This window comes from Megalobrama amblycephala, linkage group LG2 (genome assembly GCF_018812025.1).
Source record: "Megalobrama amblycephala isolate DHTTF-2021 linkage group LG2, ASM1881202v1, whole genome shotgun sequence".
NCBI classification, from domain to species: Eukaryota; Metazoa; Chordata; class Actinopteri; order Cypriniformes; family Xenocyprididae; genus Megalobrama; species Megalobrama amblycephala.
The window spans coordinates 11,133,849-11,159,149 of NC_063045.1; the positions used below are offsets into that span (position 1 = coordinate 11,133,849).

At 35.1% G+C, this 25,301-nt stretch overlaps 5 protein-coding genes across 9 annotated transcripts in view; all 5 read left to right on the forward strand.

Annotated features, from left to right (window-relative positions):
* LOC125263588 overlaps positions 1 to 25,301 on the forward strand; it is a 378,279-nt gene that overhangs the window by 127,400 nt on the left and 225,578 nt on the right. The window lies entirely within an intron of this gene.
* The window catches only part of LOC125263570 (SLAM family member 5-like), a 148,288-nt gene that overhangs the window by 10,817 nt on the left and 112,170 nt on the right, over positions 1 to 25,301 (forward strand). The window lies entirely within an intron of this gene.
* LOC125263584 (SLAM family member 5-like) lies at positions 386 to 12,517 on the forward strand. 4 transcript variants are annotated; one of them, XM_048182639.1, is made up of 7 exons: positions 386 to 831; positions 1,079 to 1,237; positions 5,062 to 5,394; positions 6,166 to 6,465; positions 7,085 to 7,195; positions 7,435 to 7,502; positions 7,748 to 9,386. In XM_048182639.1, exons 3-7 carry the CDS (start codon positions 5,106 to 5,108, stop codon positions 7,805 to 7,807), a joined length of 828 nt encoding a protein of 275 aa, XP_048038596.1. In that variant the 5' UTR covers positions 386 to 831; positions 1,079 to 1,237; positions 5,062 to 5,105; the 3' UTR covers positions 7,808 to 9,386. The 4 variants fall into 4 exon arrangements, 3 of the variants coding, with proteins under 3 accessions (XP_048038596.1, XP_048038594.1, XP_048038595.1); XR_007183848.1 differs by lacking the exons at positions 386 to 831; positions 1,079 to 1,237 and adding an exon at positions 12,385 to 12,517 and having other exon boundaries at positions 3,123 to 5,394; positions 7,748 to 7,902; XM_048182638.1 differs by lacking the exons at positions 386 to 831; positions 1,079 to 1,237 and adding an exon at positions 3,124 to 4,816.
* LOC125263000 lies at positions 11,855 to 15,240 on the forward strand. Its single transcript, XM_048181834.1, has 6 exons — positions 11,855 to 12,144; positions 12,385 to 12,708; positions 13,599 to 13,889; positions 14,518 to 14,586; positions 14,868 to 14,935; positions 15,181 to 15,240. Exons 1-6 carry the CDS (start codon positions 12,096 to 12,098, stop codon positions 15,238 to 15,240), a joined length of 861 nt encoding a protein of 286 aa, XP_048037791.1. The 5' UTR covers positions 11,855 to 12,095.
* Positions 14,071 to 24,359, forward strand: LOC125263586 (SLAM family member 5-like). 2 transcript variants are annotated; one of them, XM_048182641.1, is made up of 7 exons: positions 14,071 to 14,935; positions 15,181 to 15,335; positions 19,818 to 20,141; positions 21,032 to 21,322; positions 23,072 to 23,188; positions 23,389 to 23,456; positions 23,681 to 24,359. In XM_048182641.1, the coding sequence occupies exons 3-7, from the start codon at positions 19,859 to 19,861 to the stop codon at positions 23,738 to 23,740; spliced, it is 819 nt and encodes a 272-aa protein (XP_048038598.1). In that variant the 5' UTR covers positions 14,071 to 14,935; positions 15,181 to 15,335; positions 19,818 to 19,858; the 3' UTR covers positions 23,741 to 24,359. The 2 variants fall into 2 exon arrangements, with proteins under 2 accessions (XP_048038598.1, XP_048038597.1); XM_048182640.1 differs by lacking the exons at positions 14,071 to 14,935; positions 15,181 to 15,335 and adding an exon at positions 19,288 to 19,577.

Consider the following 25,301-nt stretch of genomic DNA (forward strand, 5'->3'; position numbering starts at 1 on the left):
TTGTGCTGGTTTATCTAAATGAGGTTTAACTAAAGATTTTTTTTTTAAAAAGTGTGATCTCAAGTGAACTCACATTGTCACTTAGACATTAACATTTCTTTTGTATTTTGTCTTTTCTGTTTCCATCATATCAAATATCTTTATTTCATGATGATAGTTTATATTGAGATCTACAGCGTTCTATGGTGGCTTGTTTGAGTCATTGCAATAATCAATTACATGTATATGTATTACTGTTTTTTTCTTCATTCATTACAGATACAGATGTCATTGAGAAGTCACGTCTTATTCCACTGATATCAGCTGGTTTAGTGATACTGGTCATAGCTGTAGTTGTGTTGGTGAAATACTTTAACAGCAGGAACTGCAAACAAACAACACAAGAGGGCAAGTATTACTTAATTCATTAAATGATTCATTTAATGAGACTTTCTGGGTGAAAAATGTTCAAATATGTGCTGTAATTTATGTTAAAACCAAGTATTCAATTGTAAATGCAACTAAAATTTTACATTCATGTTTATTTACAAGTTATTAATTTTATGAAAACAGATGGTACACTTACAATAAGTCATTTAAACTTCAAATGTTGTACATTGTCTGCCATCATGTTCCACTAGATGGCAGTACAACCCATTCTGATGTCAAAGAAAACTTTGCTTTATTTACTCATAACTGCTGATCGGAGCAGGATGAGTGTCTGATATTGATGTTAAATAAACAAATTCTCCTCACACTGATCCACATATTAATGTGTTTGTAGATATGAAAATCACAGCGTCTGAATACACACAGATCATCTACTGTCTTCAGATGAGAGATCTGCCACAGGTCAGTGAACACTTTATCTGATCACTCTGTGCGGGAGTCTTTGTCAGAGTATACTATAGGCTACTTTCACCCACATTGGTGGAAAAATGAACGTAGACCCACGAATGAAACCACTCATCATTCGGCTCATGGATAATTTGTTAAATTTAAATCTGGTTCTCGGTTACAGCCTATTCAACAGGGTTTTACTTATAGATCAGATAACTTATTAATTTGTGATATGAGTGTTTCTCTCCATATCTAACAGAAATCATTGCTGGATGTGGGCAGAACAGAGACAGCTGTGAACTATCAACACATTCAGTGAAGACTAATATTGTGTATCAAAATAATTTTTTTTTTATCTGTTGCCTGAAAACTCATCAGACCAGGCAACGTTTTTCCAATCTTCTGTTGTCCAGTGCTGGTGAGTCAATTGTAAATTGTATCCTCATTTTCCTGTCTTTAGCTGACAGGAGATCATCTGCTTCAAGGTTCGACGTGTTGTGCGTTCAGAGATGCTCTTCTGCAGACCTCAGTTGTAACAAGTGTTTATTTGGGTTACTGTTGTCTTTCTATCAGCCCAAACCAGTCTAGCCGTTCTCCTCTGACCTCTTGCATCAACAAGGCATTTTCACACAGAACTGCCGCTCACTGGATAATTTCTATTTTTCGGACCATTCCCTAAACCCCATGATGGTTGTGACTCCTCTGTAGCTGGAGGTTCTTGAGTTTATATTAAACAAACACCACCAGAGGGGGTTACAGACAGATATAAAACCATATACCAATTATTTCCATAATGGGCCTCTGACAGATTTCTGCAAAGATCAAAAACACATCTAGATACGGAAGAGGATTAGGGCCAAGCAATAATAAAAAAATGAAACCATCTCGAGATTAAAGTTGTTAAATTTCGAGAAAAAAGTCGAGATAAAATGTTGAGAATAAACTCATTAAATTACGAGAAAAAAGTCGTTAAATTACGAGAACAAATTCGTTAAATTACGAGAATAAATTCGTTAATTTAATGACTTTATTCTCAACATTTTATCTCGACTTTTTTCTCGAAATTTAACGACATTTTTCTCATAATTTAACGAATTTGTTCTCGTAATTTAACGACTTTTTTCTCGTAATTTAACGACTTTATTCTCGTAATTTAATGAGTTTATTCTCAACGTTTTATCTTGACTTTTTTCTTGAAATGTAACAAGTTTTTTCTCGTAATTTAACGAGTTTATTCTCAACATTTTATCTCGACTTTTTTTTTGAAATTTAACGATTTTTTTCTCGTAATTTAACGAGTTTATTCTCAACATTTTATCTCGACTTTTTTCTTGAAATGTAACAAGTTTTTTCCTTGTAATTTAACGAGTTTATTCTCAACATTTTATCTTGACTTTTTTCTTGAAATTTAACGATTTTTTTCTCGTAATTTAACGAGTTTATTCTCAACATTTTATCTCGACTTTTTTCTCGAAATTTAACGAGTTTTTTCTCAAAATTTAACAACTTCAATCTCGAGATGGTTTTATTTTTTTATTATTGCTTGGCCCTAATCCTCTTCCGTAGAGCATATTTACATAGAAAAACAATTAAAAACATGCATAGGGACACAAGTTCTGTGTGAACACCCCATAATGCTCATCTGAGTGCAGTGCACTTACAAATTGTAGTCGGTTACTGATTTCAAATTGCATGACAAAAATTGTTAGTAAGGCAATCAATTAATTATCACATTTAAGGTAATATAATCTGACTACTTTTTGATTACGTTTAGATTACTTTTGAACTTATCACATTGATTTGAATATGATTATCTTATATGCTGATATAAAAATACAGAGAGAAAGTAAATATATTCTATTCTTTGTTATCAACAACATGAAGTGCATTAAATATTAAATCACATCAGGGTTTCCCAGACTGGGGTTCATGAGTTTAATGAAAAGCTATTAAATAAAAATCAATCAAAATAAAACAATTGCCAAAAAAAAAAAAAAAAAGATAAAAGAAAATATTTTATGTTTGTTTGACATCACAGACCTATGAACTTACTTTATTATTATTATTATTATTATTATTACTGACAATTTTATTATTGACCTAACTTATTAACTTAAAATCGCAGGGGTACTTTAAAGCTGCTATCTTTAACTTTTTTTGTGTTCAAAATTTACAAAAATTGTATAATTGATTATAATTGGAGTTGATTAGTTATACAATGTTGAGAAAACATTTGTTAAAAGTGAAATGATTTCTGCGTATATACAGAATATATATAAGTCATTAAAAAGTATATATCTCATCTGCTGAACATATAGTTATTGCAGTGTTAGCGCTCCAGCTTTAATTACAGTATTTAGTAAAATAATATTAAACTTGACATACTTATCACAACATTTTTTTCTCATGATGCTTTTGCATTGACGCAGTTTTGCAGAAGGCTTCTTTTTTAAATGTATGAACATGAGCTTCTTTGTGTCTTTACTGGCAGCTCGGTTTGTCAGAGTGCTACCTGTGGTCAGAAGTCAGAACTATTTAGGTCAGTAAAGGCTATCAAGTGTTTCTTGTTGTTGTTGGTTGAATGCAGCAGGTGGTATTTTGGTGTACCTATTGTTGGGCACACAAGAGTGCACTTGAGTGTTAGTGTGTATAAGGTGTATGAGTGGGTGAAGAGCTGCGTCTGTTCATAGCTCTTATGAAACTCTGAGCTTCACTGGAAACTAATGTTGTCAGAACGTTGTGGGAAATAGATTGCATATTTTAGTGCAGGTAAAAGATTGGTATGAAAATAGATTGTTTAGTGATATTTACTATGGCTGCTCAGGGCATGTTTTGATATAAGAATATGGAAACATGCTACAGCTTCACCGTCATCATAGCAGTTTGTTTTGAATACATCCATTTGATCAGGACTGGTGCATTTGAATGGTGAAGGTTTAAATGTTTATCAAATGTTTTGGGACGTTGGGGGAAACAGTTTTCAAAAGGTAAAGACCAGAAAACTTTCAATGGTTTGTAAATATTTTTGACCTGATGGTGGCGCTAGTCTGAGTTTGAGAGCCACTGTGAGATTATGAACAGAAAACATTTTGTGCTTGGCCACTAATTGCATTTCCACATATATATAAACAGCATTGTACGTCTACTTCAAGATTGTTTCATGTTGTTTTAGGTTAAAACTGAACAGGACCCATTATTATTGCACCAACATATGCCGATCAAGAGACGCTTTGTTGGGTTTGGCTCTTGTTCTTGCTGATTGAACATGTCCAATCGTGAGAAAGTTACCAGATGATTTGTCTTAGCTGTGAAGGAAATGGTGGCCTACCAGAACCCAAGGTTTCAAAAGAAAAAAAACATCTAGATGTTAACTGAGAAGAAAGCATGCTGATTTAATGTGAAAGTATGTAAACTGGTAAATTATTAAAATAAAAATACTTCTTGACAAAATTATTTTAGAAGATTATATATAATATATAAAATTATATATTAAATATAAAAACTATTATCTACTTTGAATGAACAGGAATTAGGAGAGGGATTCACAATAAAGTTCATCAGAACTAAGCGCTGCTTGGTCTAGTGGAGATAAAACTGATCACTATAGAAACAGTCGAGAGAGAGAGAGAGAGAGAGAGAGAGAGAGAGAGAGGGGTGTGTGTGTGTGTGTGTGTGTGTGTGTGTGTGTGTGCGTGTGTGTGTGTGTAGAGTGTAGCGTATACAGGCTACGCCTAGATCCTTTTTCAGAACAGACTCTTAAAAATGTGAACCTAATGGAATCTTCATTTTGATTATTTATTGCTTTTAATTCTTCCTATGGATGTATTTTTGTTATTGAAAATGTGAAGGAACTTGTGAACTACACCTGAGACCAGAGAATGGATACTGGAGAGTTTAAATGTTTTTTCTCACGCATGTCATTCATGAGTTTTTGAGAAGTTCAGAAAAATGATTCACAGCGCATCTTTCTTTGGTCTGTTTTTCATGCTGTTGAATGGTACGTCATAAACATCTTTTGAAATAATAATAATAAAAGCCTGTCATATTTCTATTTTATTTGTTTATTTGTGAATGGTCACTTACTAACTGGTTATTAGTTTGTTAATTAGTTAAAGTCCCTTTCCATGGTGATATTTATTTAGTGCAATTTTGTGCTAGTTGATCTTCCTCATAAATATATTTGATTTTGAATGTTTTTTTATTTATCCTACTTAAAAAAAGCTTGTTTGTGTTTTTCTTCAGGTGTGTTTGGAGTTGAGGCAGATGAAGTGAAGTCAGTGTCAGTGATGGAGGGAGATTCTGTCACTCTAAACACTGATGTTACTGAAGTTCAGAGAGATGATCAGATAGTGTGGATGTTTGGACCTCAAGATGCACGTATAGCTGAAATATATAACCAGAACATCAAATTATTTAATATTGAGAGTTTCAGAGACAGACTCCAGATGGAGAATCAAACTGGATCTCTGACCATCAGAAACATCAGATCTGAACACACTGGACTTTATAAACTACAGATCTTCATCAGCAACATCAGAAGAACTACATATCCGAGATTCAATGTTACTGTCTACGGTGAGTAAAGTGATGCTCTCCATGATGATCCAGACTGTGATCAAACTTCTCCTGATCAATCTGCTTATTCATAAGTACTTAATAACTGGCAAAAGTGAAAAACAAAACCGAGTTTTTACATTGAGTTTATAAATAAATTGTTAATATGATGTTCTTTTGCACTTCCTGAAGGAAGTTGCTGTAAAGAATAGAGATTAATAGAAAAATGCACTTCAGATGAATAAACTAATATAAGAATGAAAACCAATCATAATACAATATGCAATTCAAGGTTGCACTTTATTTTACAGTCCTGTTCCACATATACATATTATGTACTTATAGCAATTACAATAACTGAGTTATAACTATAGGTACTAACCCTGAACCTAACCTAACCTTAACCCATTTAGTTACATTATATTACCCAGTACTTTTTTGGGTGAGTACACTGTAAGTACACATACTGTAAAATAAAGTGTAACCCAATTCAATATGCAAATACAACAGAATGTATGTTACATTTTGAAAGCACCAGTAAAATCGAAGGGAGATTTTGTTCCTTTCATCTAAACCTAATCTTCATTTTTGAAAACATGAAATTGAAAACTAGCACAACAAAGGCAGAGTCTGATGAGCGGTTCATGCTGAATTATAGAAAACACAAAATTGAATGAATTAATTTCAATACATTACCTTGTAAATACTAATTATGTTAATCAAAAACTGCTGCATTAAGTTGTAGGCCTACTTATTAAGATGTCAATGACTTTTATGTTTTATATTTTCCAGCTCCTCTCCCTGTTCCTGTCATCACCAGAGACTCTTCAGACTGTTCATCATCATCATCATCATCAAATTGTTCATTGGTGTGTACAGTGATGGATTTGAGTCATGTGACTCTCTCCTGGTACAAAGGAAACAGTTTATTGTCCAGCATCAGTGTGTCTGATCTCAGCATCAGTCTCTCTCTACCTCTGGAGGTGGAATATCAGGATAAAAACACCTACAGCTGTGTGCTGAACAATCCCATCAGAAACCAGACTCAACATCTGGACATCACTCAACTCTGTCAGACTCACACATGTGCAGGTACAGCGTCATCTCTTGTTCACAAATTGTGTTAAATTTTGTGGCTTTTAATCCATGTTTGCTTTGAGTTAATCTGTTTTGTAGGAGTGTAACGGTACACAGAAGTCACAGTTCAGAGCGTAACTTGGTTTTGGGGTCATGACACAAATTGGCACAATGCCAAATGATTTTGTCTCATTATAACAGCGGAAACAACTTAAAATACTCTGTCATTTATTCCACAACCAAATTCATAAGTACAACCTGCTTTTGACTAGCCAATCATGGTGTAATAACATTTGTAATAACTTGAAGCTTATTGGCAGTTTAAAAATTTACATAAATTAATTTGTCTTACCAAAACATCCTGTTTCAATAGGAAATACATTAATTAGCATAGTGAAACAAATGGTGTTCATCAAATCATTTTTAATGGTTGTAAATATAAGTTGTGAGCTGTAAGACCTGACAGATATTAGGACTCTTTATCATATAGACATGAAAATATTAATGAAGGCTTCTTTACTTAAACACATGCTTAAGTGAAACCTAACATGTTAAATCAAATTTCCATAACCATAATGATTTATTTTAAACTGTATTATATTCATAATAGACTAATGACTATTTTCTGTTACAGGCCAACATTCAAGTTTCATGATGGCAGTAGCTTTTATAGCGCTGCTGGTGGTAATAGCTGTAATTGCAGGTTTGATATACAGAAGAAACTGTAAACAACCAGGAAACAAAGGCAAGAATTGATTTGCAAAAATCTATATATATATATTTAAAATGACCATTTTAAGTTAATTATGTGTGTGTTCATTTATTAAATGTCTGACTATTATTAAAATAGCTAAGACAGTTAAGACATGCATTTTGCTGAACCAACATTCTGTACACATTCGCTTCAGAGTACGGTAAGATCCTGTATATGTTATCATTACACAAATTCTCCTCACACTGATCCACATATTAATGTGTTTGTAGATCTGAAAATCACAGAGTCTGAATACACACAGATCATCTACTGTCTTCAGATGAGAGATCTGCCACAGGTCAGTGAACACTTTATCTGATCACTCTGTGGGAGTCTCTGTCAGAGTATACTATAGGCTCCTTTCACTCACATTGGTGGAAAAATGAACGTAGACCCGCGAATGAAACCACTCATCATTCGGCTCATGGATATTTTGTTAAATTTAAATCTGGTTCTCGGTTACAGCCTATTCAACAGGGTTTTACTTATAGATCAGATTACTTATTAATTTGTGATATGAATGTTTCTCTCCATATCTAACAGAAATCATTGCTGGATGTGGGCAGAACAGAGACAGCTGTGAACTATCAACACATTCAGTGAAGACTAATATTGTGTATCAAAATAATTTTCTATCTGTTGCCTGAAAACTCATCAGACCAGGCAACATTTTTCCAATCTTCTATTGTCCAGTGTTGGTGAGTTTGTGTAAATTGTAGCCTCATTTTCCTGTCTTTAGCTGACAGGAGTGACACCGGTGCTTCTGCTGCTGTAGATCATCTGCTTCAAGGTTGGATGTGTTGTGCGTTCAGAGATGCTCTTCTGCAGACCTCACTTGTAACAAGTGTTTATTTGAGTTGGTTGTGATTCCTCTAGAGTGTGATGTTGAAGTCGATGGTGAAGCTGGAGGTTCATTGCTGAAATTTCACTTTGTTTAAACTCTCAGTTTGAAATTGTCAGGCAGCATGAGTAAATCTATCTGCAATATACTTATATACATGCAATAACATATCTGTTCACTTATACATTTATATATTATAAAGTATATTACTCAATATAAAATTACATGCATTATGATATATTAGTAAATATACTGTCACATATTTTACAATATATGAAAAGTGGCAATTCCTGATGTATTATTCAATATATTGTAATTCTACAGTTGATTAGATATGCAATGTTGAGAAAACACTTGTTAAAAGTGAAATGATTTCTGTATATGAATGGTGAAGTTAACAGATAACTTTCTTCAAGTGTTAAATAGACTCTGAATGTTTGGCGCCCATTTTAATCTCACCACTAACGGCCGTTGTCTGTGGTTAGTTGTTCAGTTTGTCAGACAGGACATGTTTGTGCAGCTAATGCTCAAATTATTCCTCTGTAATTTACATTTTAGCTCTGAGCTCAGCAGAAATCTGTACTGAACTCTTCATGTGTTAATATCAGTGTTACAAACAAAACAAAACTCTAGGAAGAATCTTTTAATTTTAACTTAATGCTTCAGTCCAAATATGCAAGTATGTCATATGTTTTAAAGGAAGATGTTGATCATGGACTAATATACAGAAATTATTTGACTAACGAATAACTCAAAATAGTCTGATTATTTGCTTGTGTGTGTGTAAAACTCATGACACTAGAGGGAGCCAACATCTCAGCTTGTCAACATTTGGAGCCACATGTGCAATGGCTCGTCCAGCCTGAAATATACGTTTTTTAATGCTGAGCATAAGAAACAAAATTTATGGGGTAGTTCATGTCAGATTTTGTTGCTGAAATGTTATGTATGGCAAACAGTTTTTAAGATTTCTGAATTTCCCTATTCAAATACATAGGACTTCTACTCTGTCTACTCAGACAGAGGCATTGCAAATATGGCCGATCAGTGAACTGACTTTCCCCACAAGGGACTTCAAATGTGGATTTCTAAAAAGGTTAAAATGATATTTAACAATTCAAATTGAGGTCTTGTTTCTTAAAGTTCTTTGATGCAATGTTATTTTAGGCCTACATTATTTTAGGATAAAACTGGATTAAAGATCCAAAATAACAAATACACTATTGTTTCCCAAACAACAACATGTGGCCCAGATCCAGCTAATGTCTGGTACATGTGGATTACACACGGACCAGGGGTCTCATTTATAAAACCGTGCGTAGGATCCCTACTAAAATTGTACATACGCACAAAAGCTAGATTCTGCGTACGCACAAAAATTTTTTTTTAAAACCATGCGTACGCCAGAACCTGCGCACAAATCCCTTTATAAATCCCAGTCAGCGGAAGATTGTGCGTATGTGCATCTCCACCCTGTCTCCTCCCCGAAATCACCATATATGGAGCTTACGACGCCTAGTTTTACTATGCATAACCTCATCTGCATATCATTTCCATACATATTCCCATCCACGTGACACCACGGTTAACACCGTCAAAGGTACAAGACATTGGAAAATATTAGATATGGACTATGAATGCAATTTGTGCCACACATTATATTGATAAAGATCATCCAATATCCTCGCTTGTCTGGCTGTTATGACTCAGTTACAACAGCCCAAACAAAATCTAATATAAAAAGTCAAGGGTCAAGAGCTCAACTAAAGCAAACACTCATCTCCACGATGGTCGCTTAAAAATTGTGATTTTCTCCTTTGGTGATTCTGCGTGTTCGTCTATATCGGATGTCCAGAAGACGTCAAAAAAATACGTCATAAAAACTTTCATTCTGGCCCCTCAGTGGATGTCTTTTCAACCTGAGCCAAGACCTCAAAAAGACGTCTTCTGGACATAATTTGCTCAGTGGGTTGCTGTGGAGGAGGTAATTTGGATGAAAGACCCTGGGAAAGGGGCACACCCACAGTTGGAACCAAAGTATTTCTAAAACTCTTAAAACCTTTAATACCTTTGGTTTACTTCCATGTAGATGAGACCATTGTACCAGTTGCACTGAGACATTTCAAACGATACCAAACATGACTGTTAATTCACTTGCTTTGACAGAACATTATAATTTGTATATAATATTTTTAAGTGAACTGAGCGATGGGAGGAATGGGTAAGGGGAAGGAAGTGGGGGAGAAGGAGCAAATGTGAAGGAAGTACAGGATGGAAAGAAGCTTTCCTGCAACTTCACTCTGTGGGGTGTGGAGACAAATGGCTGTATGTGTTTGTGCTGTCCATATCTCAGGAGATCAAAGTATCTGAGGTTCAGTTTATCTTACAGTGGTGTTAGTCTGAGTTTGAGAGCATTGTAATAAACAGTAATAAACAGCATTGTACGTCTACTATAAGATTGTTTCATGTTGTTTTAGGTTAAAACTGAACAGGACCCATTATTATTGCACCAACATATGCCGATCAACAGCAACAGACACTTTTTAAGGTTTGGTGCTTGTCTTCTCTGAACATGTCCAATCGTGAGAAAGTTACAAGATGTTTTGTCTTAGCTGTGAAGGAAATGGTGGCCTACCAGAACCCAAGGTTTCGAAAGAAAAAAACCCTCTAGATGTTAACTGAGAAGAACAAAGTTTCGGTTTCTTGGTGGTCTAGGGGTCATACATTGTCACTGTTTGAATAGCATCCTACCATTCTACTCTATATGATACTCTATACTCTATATGAACATAATGTACATTTCTGAATCCATACCTGGAAGCATCCTGATGTTACCTGATGTAAACTCTGTGGTTTGCAGAACACAGTCATTCAGACCCTGTCAATGAGAGAGTCACGTTTGGGTTTTGTCAGATCCCCTGTTGCCGTTGGTCAGCACTTATTAAATGAATATGTTGATTCAGTGTTTGTAGGATGTGGGAATGTCTGGGAAGTGGCGAACTGTATTCTGGTGATCTGCTTCTGTTGGTGAAGTGTGAATCAGCCTTTACATGACAGTTTCAGTCTGGTTGAATCTCTTAGTAAATTATGGAGAAAAGAAAATGGCTGTGTTGCTGAAAATGTGTGCACAGACAAAGAAATCTATATCCATTAATCCCGGATAAACTCCTAGACACTATTTGCGAGCGGCATCAAGTTTTATCCCACTGTGTCTGCTGTGCCTCACCCTCGTCCCTACTATTTGCATATCACATGAGTTCCTTAGAATAATGGGTATTGAATACACAACAAATTCAATATAATATTAGTCAACTTTTATTTGTTCATGCCTCATATAAATGTGTTTAAAGACGTGTCATGAGGAGATCTTCCCAGATAAACCCTGGATCCTCCCAGAGTTTCCTCCTTATCTACAGTAAATAAACATATTATCATTCCTGAAAACACTCTTCTTGGAAATCTTGGACCAATGCATCAAGAGCACTGTAAAAATAATTGATGGGCCCTTTACAAATTATACAACTCAGCAACAGTTTGAGATGATCAGATTAGATCAGATTTAATGTGAAAGTATATAAACTGGTGAATTATTAAAATTACTTCTTGACAAAATTATTTTACAAAATTATATATGAAACATATAGGGATTCACAATAAAGTTCATCAGAACTAAGCGCTGTTTGTTCTAATGGAGATAAAACTGATGACTATAAAAAGAGTCGAGAGAGAGAGAGAGAGAGAGAGAGAGAGAGAGCGGGGTGTGTGTGTGTGTGTGTGTGTGTGTGTGTGTGTGTGTGTGTAGAGTGCACCATATACAGGCTACGCCTAGATCCTTTTTCAGAACGAACTCTTAAAAATGTGAACCTAATGGAATCTTCATTTGATTATTTATTGCTTTTAATTCTTCCTATGGATGTATTTTTGTTACTGAAAATGTGAAGGAACTTGTGAACTACACCTGAGACCAGAGAATGGATACTGGAGAGTTTAAATGTTTTTTCTCACGCATGTTTAGCTGTATTCTGTTGAGTTTTTGAGAAGTTCAGAAAAATGATTCACAGCGCATCTTTCTTTGGTCTGTTTTTCATGCTGTTGAATGGTACGTCATAAACATCTTTAGAAATAATAATAATAAAAGCCTGTCATTTTTCTATTTTATTAGTTTATTTGTGAAGGGTCAGTTACTAACAGGTTATTAGTGTGAAGTCTCTTTCCATGGTGTTATTTATTTAGTGCAATTTTGTTCTAGTTGATCTTCCTCATAAATATATTTGATCTTGAATGTTTTTTATTTATCATACTTAATTGGAGCTTGTTTTGTGTTTTTTTTTTTTTTCAGGTGTGTTTGGTGACACAGATAGAGTGAAGTCAGTGTCAGTGATGGAGGGAGATTCAGTCTCTCTAAACACTGATGTTACTGAAGTACAGAGAGATGATCATATACTGTGGATGTTTGGACCTCAAGAAGTGCGTATAGCTGAAATTCACAGACAGAACATCTATATAGATGCCACTGGTATGATATTTGAGAAAATACTCCAGATGGACAGTCAAACTGGATCTCTGACCATCAGAAACATCAGATCTGAACACACTGGACTTTATAAACTACTGATCATCAGAAGAGGAACTTTATACAAGAGATTTATTGTTACTGTCTACGGTGAGTAAAGTGATTCTCTCCATGATGATCCAGACTGTGATCAATCTGGGATTCTCCTGATCAATCTGGTTATTCATAAGTATTTAATAACTGGCAAAGTGAAACAAAAACCTATTTTCTACACGCAGTTTATAAATAAATTGTTAATATGATATTGTTTTGCACTTCCTGAATGAAATGCCAGTGCTTACAAGGAAGCAAAACAACAGTGTTGAAGTTTTAGGTGCACTGTTAGAAAAGCTGCAAAGAATAGATATTATGTCACATAGACAACCTCTGTGATTCCCTCCTGTGGCCATCAGAGGGCTCCCTCACCCGAATATTGACTATTACGCTTACACACTACATTTCCCATCAGCCCCGTACCTGGCACTGATTATATTGCTCAGCTGCTGCTCATTCCATGGCCGTTCCCTGGTCTCTTCACCATTCCTCTTTGCGAAATCTTGTATTACTCCGGTTTGCATTTCTGAGCATTTATTCTTGTTTTGCATGCCTGTTATGACCCAGTTTGTTCCCCGTTTATGATTCTCTGCTGCCTGCCTTTTGTACTATTTGCTTTGTTTCTAATCTGTGATTGTTCTCCACCTGCTCTGATCTACTGCCTGTTTATCGACCATGACTGTGTTTGCTGGTGTCTGACCATTGCCTGAAAACATGAAACTGAAATTGAAAAATAGCACAAACAGATAGCACAACAAAGGCAGAGTCTGTATGATGAGCGTCTGTATGATGCTGAATTAATTATAAAAGACACAAAATTTAAGGAATTAATTTAAGTACATTGCTACCTTGTAAATACTAATCATGTTAATCAAAAACTGCTGCATTGAGTTGTAGGCCTACTTGTAAACATATCAATGACTTCTATTTTTTTATATATTTTTCAGCTCCTCTCCCTGTTCCTGCCATCACCAGAGACTCTTCAGACTGTTCATCATCATCAGTGTCCAGATGTTCATTGCTGTGTTCAGCTGTGAATGTGGGTCATGTGACTCTCTCCTGGTACAAAGGAAACAGTTTATTGTCCAGCATCAGTGTGTCTGATCTCAGCATCAGTCTCTCTCTACCTCTGGAGGTGGAATATCAGGATAAAAACACCTACAGCTGTGTGATCAACAATCCCATCAGAAACCAGACCAAACATCTGGACAACACTCAACTCTGTCAGACATGTGCAGGTACGGCATCATCTCTTAATTCACAAATTATGTTACATTTTGTGGCTTTTAATCCACGTTTGCTTTGAGTTAATCTGTTTTGTAGGAGTGTAATGGTACACAGAATTCACAGTTACACAGTTCAGAGCGTAACTTGGTTTTGGGGTCATGACACAAATTGGCACAATGCCAAATGATTTTGTCTCATTATAACAGCGGAAACAACTTAAAATACTCTGTCATTTATTCCACAACCAAATTCATAAGTACAACCTGCTTTTGACTAGCCAATCATGGTGTAATAACATTTGTAATAACTTGAAGCTTATTGGCAGTTTAAAAATTTACATAAATTAATTTGTCTTACCAAAACATCCTGTTTCAATAGGAAATACATTAATTAGCATAGTGAAACAAATGGTGTTCATCAAATCATTTTTAATGGTTGTAAATATAAGTTGTGAGCTGTAAGACCTGACAGATATTAGGACTCTTTATCATATAGACATGAAAATATTAATGAAGGCTTCTTTACTTAAACACATGCTTAAGTGAAACCTAACATGTTAAATCAAATTTCCATAACCATAATGATTTATTTTAAACTGTATTATATTCATAATAGACTAATGACTATTTTCTGTTACAGGCCAACATTCAAGTTTCATGATGGCAGTAGCTTTTATAGCGCTGCTGGTGGTAATAGCTGTAATTGCAGGTTTGATATACAGAAGAAACTGTAAACAACCAGGAAACAAAGGCAAGAATTGATTTGCAAAAATCTATATATATATATTTAAAATGACCATTTTAAGTTAATTATGTGTGTGTTCATTTATTAAATGTCTGACTATTATTAAAATAGCTAAGACAGTTAAGACATGCATTTTGCTGAACCAACATTCTGTACACATTCGCTTCAGAGTACGGTAAGATCCTGTATATGTTATCATTACACAAATTCTCCTCACACTGATCCACATATTAATGTGTTTGTAGATCTGAAAATCACAGAGTCTGAATACACACAGATCATCTACTGTCTTCAGATGAGAGATCTGCCACAGGTCAGTGAACACTTTATCTGATCACTCTGTGGGAGTCTCTGTCAGAGTATACTATAGGCTCCTTTCACTCACATTGGTGGAAAAATGAACGTAGACCCGCGAATGAAACCACTCATCATTCGGCTCATGGATATTTTGTTAAATTTAAATCTGGTTCTCGGTTACAGCCTATTCAACAGGGTTTTACTTATAGATCAGATTACTTATTAATTTGTGATATGAATGTTTCTCTCCATATCTAACAGAAATCATTGCTGGATGTGGGCAGAACAGAGACAGCTGTGAACTATCAACACATTCAGTGAAGACTAATATTGTGTATCAAAATAATTTTCTATCTGTTGCCTGAAAACTCATCAGACCAGGCAACATTTTTCCAATCTTCTATTGTCCAGTGTTGGTGAGTTTGTGTAAATTGTAGCCTCATTTTCCTGTCTTTAGCTGACAGGAGTGACACCGGTGCTTCTGCTGCTGTAGATCATCTGCTTCAAGGTTGGATGTGTTGTGCGTTCAGAGATGCTCTTCTGCAGACCTCACTTGTAACAAGTGTTTATTTGAGTTGGTTGTGATTCCTCTAGAGTGTGATGTTGAAGTCGATGGTGAAGCTGGAGGTTCATTGCTGAAATTTCACTTTGTTTAAACTCTCAGTTTGAAATTGTCAGGCAGCATGAGTAAATCTATCTGCAATATACTTATATACATGCAATAACATATCTGTTCACTTATACATTTATATATTATAAAGTATATTACTCAATATAAAATTACATGCATTATGATATATTAGTAAATATACTGTCACATATTTTACAATATATGAAAAGTGGCAATTCCTGATGTATTATTCAATATATTGTAATTCTACAGTTGATTAGATATGCAATGTTGAGAAAACACTTGTTAAAAGTGAAATGATTTCTGTATATGAATGGTGAAGTTAACAGATAACTTTCTTCAAGTGTTAAATAGACTCTGAATGTTTGGCGCCCATTTTAATCTCACCACTAACGGCCGTTGTCTGTGGTTAGTTGTTCAGTTTGTCAGACAGGACATGTTTGTGCAGCTAATGCTCAAATTATTCCTCTGTAATTTACATTTTAGCTCTGAGCTCAGCAGAAATCTGTACTGAACTCTTCATGTGTTAATATCAGTGTTACAAACAAAACAAAACTCTAGGAAGAATCTTTTAATTTTAACTTAATGCTTCAGTCCAAATATGCAAGTATGTCATATGTTTTAAAGGAAGATGTTGATCATGGACTAATATACAGAAATTATTTGACTAACGAATAACTCAAAATAGTCTGATTATTTGCTTGTGTGTGTGTAAAACTCATGACACTAGAGGGAGCCAACATCTCAGCTTGTCAACATTTGGAGCCACATGTGCAATGGCTCGTCCAGCCTGAAATATACGTTTTTTAATGCTGAGCATAAGAAACAAAATTTATGGGGTAGTTCATGTCAGATTTTGTTGCTGAAATGTTATGTATGGCAAACAGTTTTTAAGATTTCTGAATTTCCCTATTCAAATACATAGGACTTCTACTCTGTCTACTCAGACAGAGGCATTGCAAATATGGCCGATCAGTGAACTGACTTTCCCCACAAGGGACTTCAAATGTGGATTTCTAAAAAGGTTAAAATGATATTTAACAATTCAAATTGAGGTCTTGTTTCTTAAAGTTCTTTGATGCAATGTTATTTTAGGCCTACATTATTTTAGGATAAAACTGGATTAAAGATCCAAAATAACAAATACACTATTGTTTCCCAAACAACAACATGTGGCCCAGATCCAGCTAATGTCTGGTACATGTGGATTACACACGGACCAGGGGTCTCATTTATAAAACCGTGCGTAGGATCCCTACTAAAATTGTACATACGCACAAAAGCTAGATTCTGCGTACGCACAAAAATTTTTTTTTAAAACCATGCGTACGCCAGAACCTGCGCACAAATCCCTTTATAAATCCCAGTCAGCGGAAGATTGTGCGTATGTGCATCTCCACCCTGTCTCCTCCCCGAAATCACCATATATGGAGCTTACGACGCCTAGTTTTACTATGCATAACCTCATCTGCATATCATTTCCATACATATTCCCATCCACGTGACACCACGGTTAACACCGTCAAAGGTACAAGACATTGGAAAATATTAGATATGGACTATGAATGCAATTTGTGCCACACATTATATTGATAAAGATCATCCAATATCCTCGCTTGTCTGGCTGTTATGACTCAGTTACAACAGCCCAAACAAAATCTAATATAAAAAGTCAAGGGTCAAGAGCTCAACTAAAGCAAACACTCATCTCCACGATGGTCGCTTAAAAATTGTGATTTTCTCCTTTGGTGATTCTGCGTGTTCGTCTATATCGGATGTCCAGAAGACGTCAAAAAAATACGTCATAAAAACTTTCATTCTGGCCCCTCAGTGGATGTCTTTTCAACCTGAGCCAAGACCTCAAAAAGACGTCTTCTGGACATAATTTGCTCAGTGGGTTGCTGTGGAGGAGGTAATTTGGATGAAAGACCCTGGGAAAGGGGCACACCCACAGTTGGAACCAAAGTATTTCTAAAACTCTTAAAACCTTTAATACCTTTGGTTTACTTCCATGTAGATGAGACCATTGTACCAGTTGCACTGAGACATTTCAAACGATACCAAACATGACTGTTAATTCACTTGCTTTGACAGAACATTATAATTTGTATATAATATTTTTAAGTGAACTGAGCGATGGGAGGAATGGGTAAGGGGAAGGAAGTGGGGGAGAAGGAGCAAATGTGAAGGAAGTACAGGATGGAAAGAAGCTTTCCTGCAACTTCACTCTGTGGGGTGTGGAGACAAATGGCTGTATGTGTTTGTGCTGTCCATATCTCAGGAGATCAAAGTATCTGAGGTTCAGTTTATCTTACAGTGGTGTTAGTCTGAGTTTGAGAGCATTGTAATAAACAGTAATAAACAGCATTGTACGTCTACTATAAGATTGTTTCATGTTGTTTTAGGTTAAAACTGAACAGGACCCATTATTATTGCACCAACATATGCCGATCAACAGCAACAGACACTTTTTAAGGTTTGGTGCTTGTCTTCTCTGAACATGTCCAATCGTGAGAAAGTTACAAGATGTTTTGTCTTAGCTGTGAAGGAAATGGTGGCCTACCAGAACCCAAGGTTTCGAAAGAAAAAAACCCTCTAGATGTTAACTGAGAAGAACAAAGTTTCGGTTTCTTGGTGGTCTAGGGGTCATACATTGTCACTGTTTGAATAGCATCCTACCATTCTACTCTATATGATACTCTATACTCTATATGAACATAATGTACATTTCTGAATCCATACCTGGAAGCATCCTGATGTTACCTGATGTAAACTCTGTGGTTTGCAGAACACAGTCATTCAGACCCTGTCAATGAGAGAGTCACGTTTGGGTTTTGTCAGATCCCCTGTTGCCGTTGGTCAGCACTTATTAAATGAATATGTTGATTCAGTGTTTGTAGGATGTGGGAATGTCTGGGAAGTGGCGAACTGTATTCTGGTGATCTGCTTCTGTTGGTGAAGTGTGAATCAGCCTTTACATGACAGTTTCAGTCTGGTTGAATCTCTTAGTAAATTATGGAGAAAAGAAAATGGCTGTGTTGCTGAAAATGTGTGCACAGACAAAGAAATCTATATCCATTAATCCCGGATAAACTCCTAGACACTATTTGCGAGCGGCATCAAGTTTTATCCCACTGTGTCTGCTGTGCCTCACCCTCGTCCCTACTATTTGCATATCACATGAGTTCCTTAGAATAATGGGTATTGAATACACAACAAATTCAATATAATATTAGTCAACTTTTATTTGTTCATGCCTCATATAAATGTGTTTAAAGACGTGTCATGAGGAGATCTTCCCAGATAAACCCTGGATCCTCCCAGAGTTTCCTCCTTATCTACAGTAAATAAACATATTATCATTCCTGAAAACACTCTTCTTGGAAATCTTGGACCAATGCATCAAGAGCACTGTAAAAATAATTGATGGGCCCTTTACAAATTATACAACTCAGCAACAGTTTGAGATGATCAGATTAGATCAGATTTAATGTGAAAGTATATAAACTGGTGAATTATTAAAATTACTTCTTGACAAAATTATTTTACAAAATTATATATGAAACATATAGGGATTCACAATAAAGTTCATCAGAACTAAGCGCTGTTTGTTCTAATGGAGATAAAACTGATGACTATAAAAAGAGTCGAGAGAGAGAGAGAGAGAGAGAGAGAGAGAGAGCGGGGTGTGTGTGTGTGTGTGTGTGTGTGTGTGTGTGTGTGTGTGTAGAGTGCACCATATACAGGCTACGCCTAGATCCTTTTTCAGAACGAACTCTTAAAAATGTGAACCTAATGGAATCTTCATTTGATTATTTATTGCTTTTAATTCTTCCTATGGATGTATTTTTGTTACTGAAAATGTGAAGGAACTTGTGAACTACACCTGAGACCAGAGAATGGATACTGGAGAGTTTAAATGTTTTTTCTCACGCATGTTTAGCTGTATTCTGTTGAGTTTTTGAGAAGTTCAGAAAAATGATTCACAGCGCATCTTTCTTTGGTCTGTTTTTCATGCTGTTGAATGGTACGTCATAAACATCTTTAGAAATAATAATAATAAAAGCCTGTCATTTTTCTATTTTATTAGTTTATTTGTGAAGGGTCAGTTACTAACAGGTTATTAGTGTGAAGTCTCTTTCCATGGTGTTATTTATTTAGTGCAATTTTGTTCTAGTTGATCTTCCTCATAAATATATTTGATCTTGAATGTTTTTTATTTATCATACTTAATTGGAGCTTGTTTGTGTTTTTTTTTTTTTTTCAGGTGTGTTTGGTGACACAGATAGAGTGAAGTCAGTGTCAGTGATGGAGGGAGATTCAGTCTCTCTAAACACTGATGTTACTGAAGTACAGAGAGATGATCATATACTGTGGATGTTTGGACCTCAAGAAGTGCGTATAGCTGAAATTCACAGACAGAACATCTATATAGATGCCACTGGTATGATATTTGAGAAAATACTCCAGATGGACAGTCAAACTGGATCTCTGACCATCAGAAACATCAGATCTGAACACACTGGACTTTATAAACTACTGATCATCAGAAGAGGAACTTTATACAAGAGATTTATTGTTACTGTCTACGGTGAGTAAAGTGATTCTCTCCATGATGATCCAGACTGTGATCAATCTGGGATTCTCCTGATCAATCTGGTTATTCATAAGTATTTAATAACTGGCAAAGTGAAACAAAAACCTATTTTCTACACGCAGTTTATAAATAAATTGTTAATATGATATTGTTTTGCACTTCCTGAATGAAATGCCAGTGCTTACAAGGAAGCAAAACAACAGTGTTGAAGTTTTAGGTGCACTGTTAGAAAAGCTGCAAAGAATAGATATTATGTCACATAGACAACCTCTGTGATTCCCTCCTGTGGCCATCAGAGGGCTCCCTCACCCGAATATTGACTATTACGCTTACACACTACATTTCCCATCAGCCCCGTACCTGGCACTGATTATATTGCTCAGCTGCTGCTCATTCCATGGCCGTTCCCTGGTCTCTTCACCATTCCTCTTTGCGAAATCTTGTATTACTCCGGTTTGCATTTCTGAGCATTTATTCTTGTTTTGCATGCCTGTTATGACCCAGTTTGTTCCCCGTTTATGATTCTCTGCTGCCTGCCTTTTGTACTATTTGCTTTGTTTCTAATCTGTGATTGTTCTCCACCTGCTCTGATCTACTGCCTGTTTATCGACCATGACTGTGTTTGCTGGTGTCTGACCATTGCCTGAAAACATGAAACTGAAATTGAAAAATAGCACAAACAGATAGCACAACAAAGGCAGAGTCTGTATGATGAGCGTCTGTATGATGCTGAATTAATTATAAAAGACACAAAATTTAAGGAATTAATTTAAGTACATTGCTACCTTGTAAATACTAATCATGTTAATCAAAAACTGCTGCATTGAGTTGTAGGCCTACTTGTAAACATATCAATGACTTCTATTTTTTTATATATTTTTCAGCTCCTCTCCCTGTTCCTGCCATCACCAGAGACTCTTCAGACTGTTCATCATCATCAGTGTCCAGATGTTCATTGCTGTGTTCAGCTGTGAATGTGGGTCATGTGACTCTCTCCTGGTACAAAGGAAACAGTTTATTGTCCAGCATCAGTGTGTCTGATCTCAGCATCAGTCTCTCTCTACCTCTGGAGGTGGAATATCAGGATAAAAACACCTACAGCTGTGTGATCAACAATCCCATCAGAAACCAGACCAAACATCTGGACAACACTCAACTCTGTCAGACATGTGCAGGTACGGCATCATCTCTTAATTCACAAATTATGTTACATTTTGTGGCTTTTAATCCACGTTTGCTTTGAGTTAATCTGTTTTGTAGGAGTGTAATGGTACACAGAATTCACAGTTCAGTACATACTTTGGTTTTGGGGTCATGACACAAATTGGCACAATGCTAAATGATTTTGTCTCATTATAACAGCGGAAACATCTTAAAATACTCTGTCATTTATGCACAGCAAATTTCCCAGTGTTAAATTAACACTGCTCAGGGTTTATTTTGAGTCCACACTCAGAGGGGGGGTTTCCAGAACAGGGTTTAAATTAAGACAGGATAGGCCTTAATCTAGAATAGTTAATCCTGTTTTAAAAAATAGCTTTCTGAAACACAGATTAATACAGATTACTAAAACCTGGACTATGGAGTCTTGAATTAAAATAAACCAGATTAATTTAAAACCAAAATGATCAGTGTACAGTAAACAGTAAACTACTGGCAACAGTGTGGCCAGCATATAACAGTTTTTTTTAACTTACAGTTTGTTACTAATAAAATACTTTTTGTGGGTGTGTCTTTTTATCTTACACCTTTAACCCTTTCAACCCCACAGGAACATCCTCTAGTGTCTACACTACAGAGTAAAAGTAACATTGACATTGTGTTGCAGTGAGATCATTAAGTTAATATTTAAGTGATGATTGAGCATTAATGATGAACACCTGCTGTTAACAAGCAGAACCTCTGAAAAGAGGAACAAGAACGGAATAAATATGAGCAGAAATTACAGCCAATACACATTATTACACTTATTACTGACCAGTTTACCTTTATTTAAACTAAAGATCTTATTGAGAATAAAAAGAAGTTTAGATGTTGATATTTTACTGAAAATGTTCGGTTTGATGTCACCATTGTTGAGATTTATATTCTGATTGTTGATGTCTCTGCTGTCCAAGGTATGCAAGAGCTCAAAATAATTTATGCATTATAGAATTTATATATTCTCCTAAATAACTGAAACGTTACTGGTTCTTACGCTGTTGAATCACAGACATAGTATAATCGATAAAGAAAAAATGCCCATTAAATCAAAGACTAAACAAAGAAAGAGATCAGTAATTTAAACAAGTCCAAGACAATTGCAGCATCATCACAACAGCCAAACACCTGATCAACTTCATGTTGGCTTTTTCCTGCCATAACAAACGTGTTTTATAAACACTCAGTTACAGCAGTCAGAGAAAGCTGATGTTAACGAGTCAAGAGCCCAAATAAAGTAGACACTGCTCACAACAATGGTGACTGCAAACTTCAATTTCAACAATTCTTTTTTTTTTTTTTCAATAAAACATCAACATCCAGATCTGTTAATCATAAAGATTCTCAACAAGAACTTCTGTACATGTATGAAAGAAATAATGTCAAACTGGTTTGTGAACTGGTTTCACACTCTGTGTGAGTTTAAAAATGTACATAAATTAAATTTGTCATACCAAAACATCCTGTTTCAATAGGAAATACATTAATTAACGTAGTAAAACAAATGGTGTTCATCAAATCATTTTTAATGGTTGTAAATATAAGCTGTAAGACCTGACAGATATTATGACTAGATATTAGATTATTATAGACATGAAAATATAATAGGCTACTTAACTTAAACACCTTCCATAATGAAACACCCTAACCATAATGATTTATGATTTATATATGATTTAACTGTATTATATTTATATAACACTAATGACTATTTTCTGTTACAGACCAACGCTCAAGTTTCATGATGGCAGTAGCTCTTGTAGCGCCGCTGCTGCTGGTGGTCATAGCTGTAGTTGCAGGTTTGATTTACCACAGAAACTGTAAACAACCAGGAAACAAAGGCAAGAATTGATTGGCAAATATATATATATATTTTTTAAAATGACCATTTTAAGTTAATTATGTTTGTGTTCATTAAATGTCTGATTATTATTAAAACAACCAACATTCTGTACACATTCGCTTCAGAGTACAGTAAGATCCTGTATATGTTATTACACAAATTCTCCTCACACTGATCCACATATTAATGTGTTTGTAGATCTGACAATCACAGAGTCTGAATACACACAGATCATCTACTGTCTTCAGATGAGAGATCTGCCACAGGTCAGTGAACACTTTATCTGATCACTCTGTGGGAGTCTCTGTCAGAGTATACTATAGGCTCCTTTCACCCACATTGGTGGAAAAATGAACGTAGACCCGCAAATGAAACCACTCATCATTCGGCTCATGGATATTTTCAGTTACATCCTATTCAACAGCATTTTAGTTATAGTCCAGATTACTTATTAATTTGTGATATGAATGTTTCTCTCCATATCTAACAGAAATCATTGCTGGATGTGGGCAGAACAGAGACAGCTGTGAACTATCAACACATTCAGTGAAGACTAATATTGTGTATCAAAATAATTTTCTATCTGTTGCCTGAAAACTCATCAGACCAGGCAACATTTTTCCAATCTTCTATTGTCCAGTGTTGGTGAGTCTGTGTAAATTGTAGCCTCATTTTCCTGTCTTTAGCTGACAGGAGTGACACCGGTGCTTCTGCTGCTGTAGATCATCTGCTTCAAGGTTGGATGTGTTGTGCGTTCAGAGATGCTCTTCTGCAGACCTCACTTGTAACAAGTGTTTATTTGAGTTGGTTGTGATTCCTCTAGAGTGTGATGTTGAAGTCGATGGTGAAGCTGGAGGTTCATTGCTGAAATTTCACTTTGTTTAAACTCTCAGTTTGAAATTGTCAGGCAGCATGAGTAAATATATCTGCAATATACTTATACACATGCAATAACATATCTGTTCACTTATACATTTATATATTATAAAGTATATTACTCAATATAAAATTACATGCATTGTGATATATTAGTAAATATATTGTCACATATTTTTCAGTATATGAAAAGTGGCAATTCCTGATGTATTATTCAATATATTGTAATATATTAACACAATATATTATTCTGTATATTTTCAAATATACCATTAAATCATTTAATATATTGATCATTCATATCTTCTTTTCGTAAGGGATGCATGGTTAAATGACTCACTGAGTGATAATTAAAAATATGATCAATGTGTTTGTCAGGAGTTGATTAGATATGCAATGTTGAGAAAACACTTGTTAAAAGTGAAATGATTTCTGTATATGAATGGTGAAGTTAACGGATAACTTTCTTCAAGTATATATATATATATATATATATATATATATATATATATATATATATATATATATATATATATATATATATATGACATGTTTGTGCAACTAATGCTCAAAATTTTCCACCGTAATTTACATTTTAGCTCTGAGCTCAGCAGAAATCTGCTCTGAGCTCAGCATGTGTTAATATCAGTGTTACAAACAAAACAAAACTCTAGAAAGAATCTTTTAATTTTAACTTAATGCTTCAGCCCAAATATGCAAGTATGTCATGTTTTAAAGGAAGATGTTTATCATGGACTAATATACAGAAATTATTTGACTAATGAATAACTAAAAAAAAGTCAGATTATTTGCTTGTGTGTGTAAAACTCATGACACTAGAGGGAGCCAACATCTGAGCTTGTCAACATTTGAAGCCACGTGTGCAATGGCTCGTCCAGCCTGAAATATATTTTTTGTTTTAACGCTGTTTGAGCATAAGAAACAAAATTTATGGGGTAGTTCATTTCAAATTTTGTTGCTGATATATGTATGGCAAGCAGTTTTTAAGATTTCTGAATTTCCCAATTCAAATATATAAGACTTATATATCTACTCAGAGGCATTGCAAATATGACCGTGAACTGACTTTCCCCACAAGGGACTTAGCTTCAAATGTGGATTTCTGAAAAGGTTAAAATTATATTTACCAATTCAAATTGAGGTCTTTGTCTCTTAAAGTTCTTTGATGCAGTGTTATTTTAGGCCTACATTATTTCAAGAAATGACGTTTTACC